Raw genomic sequence first — 14,138 nt, 5'->3', positions numbered from 1 at the left:
AGTGTCGTATTCTAAGCAGATGTAGAAAAGCTGGTAATTAACATGAAGAATTGAAACTGATCTCCAGGTCTGCTGGGAAAGAAATCAAATCCATTTGTAGATATTAGAATCTGGATTGTGCTTCCTGTTTTTGTTCTGAATTTTATTCTGCTTTTCTTCACTTTGTTCTTTACAGCTTCATTTATGGAAAACTCATAATTTCAAAGAAAGTTATGGCTAGGAAATGAAGTGAAATGACTGGGGACTGGCTCAGACCCACTGTCAGTAGCAGTCAGGCTAGGAAACTGATTCAAGAGCTTGCAGGGAGGACCACTTTGATCAAGAAAAAGCATTAGACTGACTGCAGTCCTCCTGGCTTGGCCATGAGTTGCACACTGGCTTCATGGGTAGGAATTGCTGCGATGCTGATCTGTGTTGAGGCAGCCCCTACCTGAAAGGTGCAGGACAGAGAGGAGGAGAAGAGAGATTAACTCTCATTAGAATGCAAGGTCCCAGAGCAATTCAGTCATAGAACCAATCTCAGAATCATGAGCAGCCCAGATTAGAAGGAACCTCAAGAGATCATCTGGGCCAGCCCTACATGGGAAAGGAAACCTAGATAAGATTATGTAGCACTTTGCTCAATTGCATCTTTAAAACCTAGAGTGGGGAGGACTCCACTTTATTTCTGGTGAAGTCATTCCAGTGAATGATTCTCACTGTATAAAATTTTCTCATATTAAGATGAAACCTCTCACAGTGCAACTTGTACCCATTGCCCCTTGCTTTTTTCCACATTGCTTCTTGTGAAGAGAAAGGATCCATCCTCTTTATAGCCACTCATCAAGTACTAGAATTCTGTGACAAGATTCCACCCTAAGCATTCTCTTCTCCAGGCAGATGAACCTCCTCAGGGCAACATTCTCTTCCAGCAAAACACTACCACAGCTAATGAAGGACTTCAAGAGTAATTCCTTTTGCTAAACTACCACCAGCAGCACCTTTGCCCTGAGGTACTCTGATTTCTCATTACCAATTCAAGCTGGAAAATCTAATGCCATTTTGGAACTTTTCTTCTGCAAGGGAACTGCCCAAAACCACACATGGCTTGCTTCAGATTCTAAGAGAATTTGAAGTACCAGTACATTATTTGTATAACCAGAAGTGGTTAATCAGAATGACTGATGTAGCAGCATTGCCATGAACAAATGTGTGATTTTAATCTAGCCAGACTGAGTAAAACACTGCCAAAGTAAGCTACATACCTGAAGCTGAAATCAGACAAAGGTCTGTAAGAACAACTGCACATCAAATTCTTTTGTGAGCATTTTTCCTTACTTTCAGGTATACCATGGTCCACTGAGACAGAATGGATTAGCTAAAGACTTGGCCTGTAGTAGCACTGGCATTAGTAATGAACAAAGTTGATATGCCAAGAAGAGCTAGGACACTTTAAATGAAAGAAAGTCTTCAAGGTATTTTAAAGAATAAAGAGATACAGATCAATCACATAACATTGCCAGACATGCCGGGTTGATGTCAGCATGGTGCTCAGGTGAGCAGAAAAAAAGGCAAAAGCACCCAAGGTAACATTTGGCTACAGGTTTATTATTAGTCAGTGCTACAGGCACTGACAGCCACTGAGTCCCTATGTGGGGGCCACTGCTAAACTTAATATTTCTGGCCTCTCCCCACACATCCCTTATTACAGACTTAAGGCGCTCTCTCTCGGCAAAAAGTAACTAGAAATATCAATTTCCCACTATTTAATCAGCTCCTATCTACTCCCAGAGGTTACACCAGTCACTCTAAATTAGAGTCAGCACCATATAAACAGAACTGAAGGAATAAACAATGACTCTAAAAAACACTAGATACTGTTTATTTGTATCTAAAGCACTTGAGAAGGGAAGGGAGTCAAAACAATTAATGGTTCACATGCTTGTTTATCTTCCTAAATGTTTAACTAAATAGTTGGTTGATTGGGATCCATAGCTGCTTTGGACACTTTCACAAGACTTGGATCTTATGAGAACAGCAACCCTTTCTTTCCTATGTACATGTGAGTCATCACTGTACCATTTCCAGTTCTCATAATCAAGTTGAACACTCTTTATATTAAAAAAACATGAAAATTTGCCAATGCAGAACACAGTCTCTACAATAGTGCCTCATAGGTTATTTGAAAAAAAATCAAGAAATAAAATTAAATTTGTAAAAGCCAAAGAAAAACAACCCAGAGGGAATATTGGTTTTAAATTAAGATATAGTAACCTTATTCAGTATTGCTCACTAAGATGAGAACACCACAGACATAGAAATAGTCAGAGCAGGCTTTTTCTATTATTTACACTGATTGGTTTCATATTTACACCCAGAAACCAAATAGATTATTTTTCCCTTTTCGCTATCTGTTTCTATCACCACAGGGGTTTCAAACCTAAGATAGTTCTTAAAAGGTGTGCTTTATTTTCTGAGAAAGCTGTGAAACTGGTAAGCATCCACACCAGTTAATTTTCAGAAAAGCTATTGCATGCATGAAAGTCATAAATGTCACCAATAGTACCACTGGATCACCATGAACAAAGTGATTGCTTGTAACACAAGCTGGCCATGAGGGAGAAGGGTTGTTTGTTTTAAAGTACAATTTATCCAGATTCAACAGTTTTGTTTAGCCTACACTTTGACCCCCAGAGGCAGAGGATGTAGAACTATTTCTGCCACTTGAAGGTAACAGAAGGAATACTCTGCAGGTTGTGGTTCACACCTGGCTGAGAAGTTGCTGGTGCACTTTGAGGATTTGAGTCCTGAAGCACCTCACCAAGAGACTTGCTATACCTATCCCGTAAAAACCCTTGTCAGATCTCAGACATTGTGTTTGCCTCAAGAATAGGAAGCTCAAAACCATGCAGATCTCAACACTGACAAGCAGACTCCTACAAATCCAGACACTGAGTAGCTCCCCCCGCCACCCCATCACTGAGTTTTAAAAAAAGGGGGGAAAAATGGAGACTAGATAAATTTTTAAAAAATAATCCAGTCTCCAGCATGATCATCTGTTTCTGGTTTAGTTAACAAGCAACATTAGTCTGACCAGCGTTTCCAGAGTCTCTCCTAAAACAGGTAACAAATGGCTCTAGAAACACTAGCAACTGGCTTTCAGGAAAGGTAACAAAGACACAAGGCAGCAACTAAGGATCAGGCTGTGTCACCACCTACAAGCAGAGTAATTTGGTCCTTAGTCCCTTGAACAAACACCTTATGATGGCCTTTGTTTACTCTTGGGATTTTGAGATCAGCCTAATGCAATTGTGTGTCAAAGCAAGTTTTGTACTCTAGGCACACCAGGATCAGGAAATATGCCTCATCAGAACCATCCTGGCTGCACACTGTTTGAAGTCCATACCAGGGAAGGCATCTGTGCCTACCTTATTCCCCTAATTTTCTCTGGCTGCTCTTTGGAAAACAGAATAATGGACACAGTAGGACTGCATTTCTTCCTGAGAACAGAACTTGCTTTTATTTTAGATTTAGGATAAATGTTACTTTTTCAGATGTGCTCAAGCTCTGTTTAAATGCCCCAGGTAACTGCAAGATCATGGATGCAGAACACACAGGCTAGGCACAAACAGGAAATGTAACTCAACTGTCCTAAATCCGCTGTGAGCTTAGCATGTTATGGAGAAGCTACAGTAATTTAATTAAGTGCCTCTGACTGCCATGGTCTGACCTTTCCCATAACAACAAGTAAGCCCTAGATATCAAACTGCAGAATCATCTGCCTAGAAACATCCTCTACCCTCTTTCTCACATTTGAGCCACGGCACAGCTTGTAAGAGTGAATAGTTTTACAAGGAGAGTATTCTCTCAGCTGTGAGGGGAAGAGATCCACAGCCAGTCCTAGGCATTATCTTTTTCTATGTCCATTTCTTAATATTAATCTTCTAATTAATAAAAAGAGTTCCAAAAGCAGAACTTTCAGAAAGCTTAGAAATCACTTGCACATTCAGATTTCATTAAAAAAAAAAATCCCAGCCCCAAAAACTATCTAGATCTCTTTTCTACACAAAAACATGTGCAGAATGACTGTCTAAAGAACAAATGCTTCACTGTAAGAAGTCTTGCAAACAATTAATTAATGTATTAGAAGTAGGTCTCCATGTACTTATGTGAACACAATATGCCATAGCTACACACAGCAAACCTTTAATTAGGTAGCCCTGAAAATAAGCAAGACTGGTTCCTTCAAGGATCTACAGCCAGAGGTCCAAGGCAGAAAGGCTGGGCAGAAGGGATGCAGGGCACACTGCTCTTCTTCTGTGGGAAGTGAATGGAAAGCTACCAGAAACACTTTTCTACTAAAAAGTCTCATTGTCTGAAGCGGGGCAGGAGGGATGTGTTACTAAGTTCTCCTCAGCTAAAAGGAGAATGCAGACAAATTGACCACCTGGGTAAAACTGAGGCACAAGATAAGAGTTTTATTTCTTTAAGTAAGCTTGTGACTAGGATCACATTTCATTTACAGGGCTAAAAATGAACGCACAACACTCATAAATGCAGAATCCTACAATGAATGAGGGGGAAAAAACATTCATTTATGTCCATTGTGCACTATTGTTAGTACCCTCAGCTCTATATTTTCGTTAGTTTTAAAACAAACAAAACCCCCAAACACAAAATCTCTTACATATTTACTTCCTCAACACCAGGAAAGGATATGGATACTGCATCAAGCAGCTGCAGTTCCTGATTCTGTGTTACACAAGCTCCAGAGCATTGCTAACTTCACTGGTGTGAGTTACAATATCCAGTTGTCAATTCTGCCTGTTTCTAAACAAGCACAGAAAGCTGCAAAGTCTTGCTGATGGGAAACAGGATGGCTGCAGCTCTAAGACTTTTATGGCTCTGAAAAAAAGGTTGACACATAAATGCTGCCACCAGACAACTACAAAGCAAAAGGTGGAGAGGAAGCAGGAGAACAGAGATTTTTCTCACAAGGCTGATTCTAAATAAATATTACTCATGTGAACAGTGTACTATTTCTAAACAGAACAGATCTTTCCATTTTGAAGTTACAACATTGAAACTTCAGTACTAGATAACAGTTTATATACGAGACATGTTTGATCTATGTTGCTAGGATAGGTTCCCCTCACACTTTATTTATTTATTTAAGCGGGGACAGAAATCTCTGATGCAGCATGTTCTACAGGAAAAAAACAAATGAACAAACTTTCCTCCATAAATTTCAGAAAGAAGTGTATTTAAGTAGGAGAGATCATAGAAGGCAGGACAAAAATGATTGACCAATTCACAGCAAGTGTAAAGAAGAGAAAACTTGAGCAAATAATTTTACTTTCACTGCAAGAGAATAGGAATGTAGAGTGACTGCATCTCCAAGAGTAATGTCTAATCTTTTAAACATCTGATGCTGACCAAACAACATGCTTTTTATAAGTGACCCATGTAAAAAGCATAGTTGTACTGACAGGAAAGAAAAGTTAAGCCTTGTTATCATCAGATAAAATCTTGGTACTTGGCTATTGGAGGACTGATTGCACACAAACTACTTGTGTCACATCACAGGAATCAAACTGCTAGAGGATGCAGTCAGATAATAAATGAACCTATATTTCAGCATTTAAAGAATTTTTAGCTTCAGTTAGGACAAATAAAATCTAAAGCTAATATAGTAATGGTGACTTCTATTTAAACACATGATTTAGAGCAAAGCTCAGTTGGGAGCTGAAGATTTACGAATACAAGTTAATACCTCTTGTTTTTAAAGTTATGATTTAGTTTTCACTAGACAAACCATGAAGGAGCCAGTACTCCTTCTCTGTTTTATTTCCCCTTCCCATCACAGTGAGGGACATAGTGTTCTACAAATAGAGTTTACAAGGCTATTAATATCAAGCCCATCTGTGAACCCAAACAGCTTTTCAATAATAAAATGAACATGTAAACCTACTTAGAATCTTGTTAACCTACATTTAAATGCCACACATACTGTCAAAGACAAGAACAAAGATGGTTATGAGGAAAGACATGAAAGAACAAGTGACCCATAACAGGCAAAAAAAAATTCAGAAGTGAGCAAGCATGGATAAGAATTTAACTATCACAAGAAGTTTTAGAATGCCCATTTTTACATGGAACTCTGGACTGGAGCTAAGCAACCTTAGTATGATTTGCATGGGGCCCCCAGAGTGGAAAATGTTTCATTCATTCTTGTTTCTAAAAACAAACTTTGAAAAACCTCAATGTTTATATCATCTATACACACCATGCTTGCATGACAAGCCTGCAAGGAGATTTGTGGGGTGGGGATAAGGAGGAGGGAAGGGAAGAAGAGACAATATCAAGGACTGGAGACAGGAGGAAAGTCATCTGCAGCAGTCAAATGGAACAAACCTAAGGTAACAATCCTCTACACAAATATACCCCACATAATGCAACCACAGAAAAAATAACTGCAATGTAGTCTTTAAAGACAACACACTTGCTACGGATTTTTCATCTAGGTTATTTGTTTATTTTTAAGACAAAAAGAATTCTCTCTGTTACCTTTCATTTTTCTTACCACTTTTAAAAACACTGGCACTAGCATTTAATAATGGGTAACACCAAGAAATTCACCTTGAAGTACAGTGGGCTGTATAAAACCTTCTCATTCTATTTTTGTGCACTGCCAGAACCCCTGAGCCAACCCAATAATTCCAGTAGAATACAAACATTTTATGGGTAACGCACTGCAGCTTTGTTTTCTCCAGCAGTAAAACTTGTTTTCTAGTACTTTAAAAAAAGTTAAAACATCCAGAATATAAAAGTCTGTAATGTAAATTCAATAGAATTTACAATGCACTTTACTACTGATGGTAGTAACTCAGGCTTCTTCCATACTGTGTCACAATAATCAACTTAAAATGAGCTCCCAGCTACATACACAGACTATTTATGTGTAGATGAGACAGATACAATACCTGGCCTTCTATTATTAAATATTTTCACTGAAGTGCAGTGAACCTTAAATCAGTACTCTCCTGTTCACCATAAATGCCTAAAGGGATCAGCCACCCATAAATGCCTGAGGGTATCAATCACACTGTGTCAGAAGAGTCGGGAGGTCTAAGCTGACCTCTGGCACACCTTGGGCACACATTCCACTGATGCTGGTGAGGAATGATGGACAGGTTAATCACCTGGGTTTTCCATTGACTGTATTATCAGGCACACGTTGCATACAGCACTACCTGAGTCCTAATCCCTAGCACGCCCTGTTGCTGAAGTCACAGCTGCTTATCAGATGGAAACCTGGGCATGCTCATTCCCTCCTGTTTTCCAAGGAGAAAAACACACGAATGCAGGCAGGAAGGAGACAAAGTGCTCCAACCTTGTCACTGAGAGACCTGGCCTGCTGGGAGCCCTGCTGAGCACACCTTCCCTGCAGTCCATAGCACAATCCCTGCACGCAGCCAGGGGCCAGTCCTGCACTCCTGAACTATAAAACCCACACCCCCTGCACACTGCAGCCTCTCCTGTTCACAGAGCAGGGATAGCAAAGTGATGATAAGCAAGACTCACCGCTTAGAAACAAAACCAAAAAATCTCCCCCAAAGTTAGCAAAGTGTTTAAGATTAATGGATAGAATGTGTCTGTCCAAGGGCAACAGAGAGAGCAGCTGAATACTGGTGCTCACTAAGCATCAGAATTGGATGCCACACATTTCTCAACCAAAGAAGCTTTCAGGACAGCTCTTTTGTAAGGTATTTCTGAGAATTTCTAGTGGAACCGGAACAAAATCTGGTCAGTTTCTTTTAGTTTTTGTCTCTCCAGTGATAAAATCTGCCAAAGGGATATTAATATATAAAGTCAACTTTGAAACTTCATTAGGTAAAGACACGGGTACTTTAACCATACACAACCTTTCCCTCAGTGAGCAGAATCTGGCCTGAGGATGTTTGCAACTGTCCCAAAGTTGACTGGAATTCTAAAAAGGCAGACTGGCCTCCAGAAAACCTAGATCTAAACCAAGCTGTAATTAGCATGCTATCACTTTATCTCAATCCAGAGTGTATCTGAAAAGGCTTTTTAGAGTATGGGTCTACTACAAAAGTTACTCCATTCTTCCAATACCTGGCTGGTTTTGTCCTCCTAAGGAGGTCATCAGTTCAGTTAGAATCCTTAAGTTGGCTTCCCACCACCCTCATTTTCTTTTCAAAGAATTACAACAGCATTGTATCTTGAACAATGAAAAGAATGATCCACACATACATGGACTATTTTCCTCTTGGTAATGCCCTCTAGGATTTGCTTAGCAAGAGTCAGTTTGTTTTCCACTGGGGTGGCACTAGGCAGGATGGGTTTATATGATTACACCAGGTCCCATTCTTCCATCCCAGACTGATGCAACTCTGCAGGTTCCTCTATTATTATTGAGTGCACACACTGTTCTGAGGTTGGATTTGGATATATCAGAAAACTAAACTCCTACAAAAAGCTTTTATAACTTTATTCAACAGCACACCTGAAATAATATAAAAGAATTAAGGTATTTTCTGGGCCATCACACATCTCTGCCTACCTGCTGCTAAGACAGTATCAGTTTCTCACAGACCAAATTACCTATAAAGCTTGAGGGATGTGATGATACCTACTAAATTAAACCGAAAGGTAACACTCAGTTTTGTCAGCCAATGAGCTACATCTTTTAAGCTCCTTTCTCCCCTCATTTAAGGATAATAGCTTAGCAGATGAGATACATAACTAAATATCATAGCTCCCAAATCAGATCTGGAGACTGAACAGGCCTTTGCCAGTCTAGAACACATTGTGTTCAGTAATTTGGCAGAGGCACTCCTAGTAATCTGGCAGGGGGGAATTTCTATATGGTGATGTACCACCACAAAACAAATTGGGCGTCTTTCCATTTGTTTCCCATTGAGGATCTTGGTACAGATTCTGCTGTGCACACTGCTATTACAGTCTACATGCATCAAATGAACACACTGTGTAAATCTCACCTCAGATTTACCCCTGACAAATCACACTTGGCTGCTTGGCTTCTATGAAGAAACGACTGACTTAGCAAGAGGGAGCAAAGCACCCTATTTCTTTAGTCTTGACCTTAGCAAGGCCTTCAACAGAATCACAGATTCAGGAATTGCATGGGACCTCTGGAGGTTATCTGGCCCCACTCCTCTCCTTAAGCAGGGCCACCTACAGCCAGCTGCCCAGGACTGAGTTCAGACAGCTGTTGAATATCTCTACGGATGCACCCTGAGCAGCCTGTTCTGGTGTCTAGTCTAGTCACCCTCATGGTGTCTTTGTAAACAAACTGGGATTATGGACATGGGATTATGGATTAGAGGAATAGACTACAGTAAGGTCAGAAACTGAATGGACTGAACAGCTGGTGGCTCAAGAGGCAGCAGATTTTTAGCAGCATTCCTCAAGGGTCAGTACTGGGGCTGATGCTGTTTAATACCTTCATCAGGGCCAGAGCTGCCATTCAAAGGGCCCCTGGTAAACTGAAGGAATTTCTTGTCAGCAAACTCATGGAATTTGACCAATATAAATGCAAAATGCTGCACCTGAAGCAAAAGAACCCCATGTAGGGATTATCAACTCAAGAAAATAATCCCATGCAGGTACAGACTGCAGACTGGCTGGGTTGCAGCTGTGCAGCTGAAGGGCTGCAAGGTGGCTCAGGTACCTAGAGACTCTGCAGAACCTCCACCCTTGCAGACATTCAGAAGCAGAGTAGAGAAGGCCCTGAGCATCATAATTAGCTTTCAAGAGAGCCTGGCTTTGAACAGGAGCTCAGACTAGATAGCCTCCAGACCTAAATTACTTTATGATCTGCCTGAAGCAGGTGAAGCTTCTGACATGAAGAGTGTTTCGATACTTCCCTAAAGAACTACATATGATCACTTTCTGTGGTGGTAATACACAGGTCCCTATCACCCTCCACAACCTCTAAGAGCTGGATTTTTATATCCTTGCAGAGCTCTGAATCTCCACACACTGACCAAAAGTACTCTTTACTTCATATTCTTCATAACTCAAGTCTAGATGGCAGTATAAAATACTAGATAATATATTAGATAAAATATTAGATAAAACTGGACATAGATTAACAAATAATGTGGGAACAACAGCCATTCATGGCAATAGTAAAATAATGTCTGTTGACTTTATAGGTGTTACTTTGATCCATGGGATATTGTATTCATCATCAAGAATTTTCATATCAGGAGTATCAATTTACTACATCACATCGATCTCAGATTTACAGTACTTAGATTAATATTTGTTTCTCATAATCAAGAAGTACATTTTGCTACCACGGTTTAGCCAATTGGCAGGAGGACAACACTAGTAAACTCAAACAGGCGTGTGCAGCACAGACAGTCTTGCTTGTGGCAGCTTTACTGAGAATAGAGGAACAGAACTTCAACCCATGGACCAAAATTGAAACTTCATTTTCGCTAGAATTCTATAATCACTCTTTTCACAAAACTTTCTTTTAGTATGAGCAAAAAAAAACCCCAAAGTAGACCCTAATTCAGTACTGTCCCCTGCCATATTGCAGGTGACTCTGAAGGCTCATTTCTCAACAAAGGTAGAAATCTCTTAACTTCTAGAAAAAACTGAAAGAATAGAGGAGCACCACACATTTTTCACTGCCATTCTGCTTTACGTGGCACTGAGAATAACAACGAGGAGAGCCCACGCAATTCTCTTCTCAGAGTTTGGCAAAGCAAAAGGCAATATACCAAAATCTGAATGATGTTTCAGTGCATTGCTCAATCACAACCAGGAGATGATGATTTTCCAGTTTTCAGGCTGGTGGAACTCAGACAAGTTTAACACCTCATGTTATCAGCTTTCAGGTATCTAGATATGTAAAAGCCAAAGTCCCAATCTCTCAGGCTGGATGAAAGGTTTTTGCCTACCAGCCCAAAGATAAGCCAGCTGAGTTTCTGGCAGAAAAGTCATAATGTATTCCTACCATCAGAATGTTAGCTAAGTTCTCTAAAGGTATGAAAATGAGGATGTGGATAATTGCTAGTTTGCACTGGAGGGAACTACACTTACAGGAACTAACCTCTTGCATGGATGAATATCATAATCCAATCTAATTCTGCCTTTGATGAAACCAAAACCAACACAGTTGAAATAACTTTAAGATTCCTTGTCTGCTTTGAGATATATGGTAAAACAAGTAAGAAGGCATGAAAATGTCTTCATGATCATCTATCGAGAAGAATACCGATTTTTTTTTTTTAATCACAAGCATGGATTTGATAATAGATGCTACAAATGTCTCCTTCCAGTGGTATGAAATGGGATTAGAGGAACAGATGATGTTTCTAAAGAATGGCTTTTCTATCTAGTTTTATAGCTCTAGCTCTTCTCAGAGTGATTTAGTTTCTTGAACTGAAATCTAGTAAAGCAGTTTGGGGTTTTGTTTGTTTGTTTTCTTAGAATTAAACAGATGTACATTAAAGTCCATATGCAAATAAACACTAATCTTTTAAATCCCTTTTGAAAAATTAGCCACTCCTCCCTAAATTTATGGTAAGAAAGTACCAGTCATAGGGAGATAAATTAAAATATCAATATAGGGTCAGAAAGGTGATTACTGATTTCAGTACATTTTCCTATAGCATTTAAGACTGAAATCCTATTCTTCATATATAGCACAGGACCTTGTATCAGAAGGTATTTTTAACACAACCACAAGTTAGGAAACACACTTCTTTAATTATAGTGCCACCCAGAACGGGCACTTGGCAAAGGGGTCCCACACATTCTATGCTCCATAAAGACAGCCCTCTTTCTGAAATTGCCACTCAGGACGTTTCCAATTCTCAGAAACATAAGTGTTGGGAGAACTTTTACCCTGATGACATGTTTGATGCTTCAGCCAGAGTGTGTTATTCACGCTTAAGCAAGAGGACCACGAAACTTTACAGAGGTTGGTTAGAGCAGCCCCGCCGCCAGCAAGCAGCCACGAAACGGCCCCTTTATCCACACCTGCGCCGATTTAATTAGAACAAAAAGCCGTCTCTCCGCTCGTCCCGCCGCGCTTACCTTCCACCGACCGCCCGATGCTGTGCAAGTGGGTGAGGGAGGGGTACGCGGCATGCACCCCTCTCAGGTACTCCTCCAGCTCCGCGGTGTGGTGGTACTTAAAGTCCAGCGCGGCCGCCGCAGAAGCCAGGCAGAGGATGAGGATGCCCACCACGTCCTAGGAACAAACAGATGAAGCTCCGTCCGCGGGCTTGTCGCCGTGCGGCGGCAGCAGCGCCGGGGCAGCGGCCAGCCCGCGGAGAGCCCTCCCTCCTTCCCTCTCCCGGTGTCTGTCCCGGTGTCTCCCCTGCCGTGCCCTGCCCTGCCCTGCCGTGCCCTGCCCGAGCGGGTGCTGCCCGCCGTGCCCTGCCCAGCCTTGCGGAGCAGGTGCTGCCCAGCAGGTGCTGCCCGCCGTACCGCGGCCGCCGCCCGCATGCTGCCGCCGCCGCTGTGGCACTGCCGCGCCGCGCCGGGGCCGCCAGCCCCCGGGCCTCGCCCTGCCCTGACTGACGCGGGCTCCATCCACTCAGCTCCCCCGGCCCGCCCAGGGGTCGGGGCCCCGGGACAGGCATGGACAGACATCCCTCCCCTTGTCGCTTGTCCCCTCCCTCCCTCCCGCAGGTTCCCACCTGCGCGGGGCTCGGCTGCCGTGCGGCGCTGCGCTCCCTTCATCAGTCCCTACTGCTTCTTCCTCCTTTTTTTTACCGGAGGGGGTAAGCGGTGCCTGTAGGGATTAAAAAAACCCAAACAACGAACCGGGGAGGGGTGCGAACGTTCACGTTTTGGCTTTTGGCGTTGTTTTGATTCGCAAGAGGGGTTGTTCAATAAAACCCAAGCTCCTCCTCAGCACCTGTGTGGTCGTGGCGTGCGACCAGGACGGCAGCACCTGGGGGGCTCAGAGACAAAGCCTGCTGCATGAGCCGTGAGAGAATTCATCTGCAAATCCAAATTTCTACCTAGCGCTATTTTTGCTTTGGCTTTTTTGTTTAAAGATGAGTTTTTAATAGGCTTGTATTTGCTTACTAAAAGGACTGGATTCTAGCTACAGAATTAAGTGCTATTCTTGGTTCTGCACTAACCACATTGCCTTGGGGATGTCTTGGTCTTGGAATTCACCACAAAGGCTCTTTCATCACCTTTTGTTGTCTTGAAGATTGAAAAGAACTAAGAGAAAGAAAGTTAAGCTGGCTTCCAGGAACAAACATTGGTATAGTGTCTGCATTTATTTTAAAATATGAATGTGGATATGGCTGAGTATTACAATGCGGCTACTTGTAAATTCTGTATAATTTTACTGAGAAAAAAGTTATAACCACCAATGGGATTTCATCTGCTTTCTTCTGAAATTTACTGTGCTGGTTAATGTCAGAAAAGGATGTTAAAGGAAATGAACCTATGAGCCAATCTCAAATAACAAGTCCTGTGTTCCAAATACAAGACACTATATTTAACAAAAGTTTTTGCTAAACAAAAAGTTACTGTTAAATTTAAAAGTACCTTTTTTCTTTTACTATGAAATTTTAAGAAAAAAAGTTTGAAAATATATTTTAAAGCAACCTTCTGTAGTATCCCAATGTACCAGGGGCACATATATCTAAAAATGCAAGACATCCACATCCAGACCCCTCTTAGTTCATGGGAAGGACTTCCAAATCATATATGACATACAACAAGGGATGTATTGAGTTCCTTCCAGTATGGTATTCTGAAGGAGGGGACAGACTCAGAGCCTTTCTCCCATACACTGACTCCACCTCATTTTAACTCTTATAACTTGACAAGACCTTCTTTCTCTTATTCACAAAACAAAATCCTTGCGAGACTTTAATATGGATGTCTGTAAAAAAAAAAAAAAAAATTAAGTTAATAGTTGATTTTGATTATAGTTACCTAATATGTGAAATGGGAGAGAAACTGTGGGGTTACACTGCAAACATGTCTCCAGAGAAGCAGGAGGAAGAAGTTAAGTATGTGAACTTCATATTTGAATTTATTTGGCTATGATATACATATTCATAGGCTCCTTGAGTGATGATCTGGACACACCACTTGAGTAAGCAGGGAAGAAAATACACTCAGGT

At 41.3% G+C, this 14,138-nt stretch overlaps 1 protein-coding gene across 2 annotated transcripts in view; it reads right to left on the bottom strand.

Annotated features, from left to right (window-relative positions):
* Nucleotides 1–12,552, bottom strand: part of CPM (carboxypeptidase M) — a 28,498-nt gene extending 15,946 nt beyond the window's left edge. The window contains exons 1-2 of one of the 2 annotated variants that reach the window (XM_059846944.1): nucleotides 12,475–12,552; nucleotides 12,079–12,235 (exon numbers count right to left, since the gene is read on the bottom strand). In XM_059846944.1, the coding sequence (XP_059702927.1) occupies nucleotides 12,079–12,132 (54 nt within the window). In that variant the 5' untranslated portion in view covers nucleotides 12,133–12,235; nucleotides 12,475–12,552. The remainder of the gene's footprint in view (nucleotides 1–12,078; nucleotides 12,236–12,474) is intronic. The other variant, XM_059846943.1, reaches the window with a different exon arrangement.
* Nucleotides 12,553–14,138: the final 1,586 nt, after the last annotated feature.

Source organism: Haemorhous mexicanus, chromosome 5, assembly GCF_027477595.1.
Source record: "Haemorhous mexicanus isolate bHaeMex1 chromosome 5, bHaeMex1.pri, whole genome shotgun sequence".
Taxonomy (NCBI): domain Eukaryota; kingdom Metazoa; phylum Chordata; class Aves; order Passeriformes; family Fringillidae; genus Haemorhous; species Haemorhous mexicanus.
This window is presented reverse-complemented; position numbering and strand designations above follow the sequence as displayed.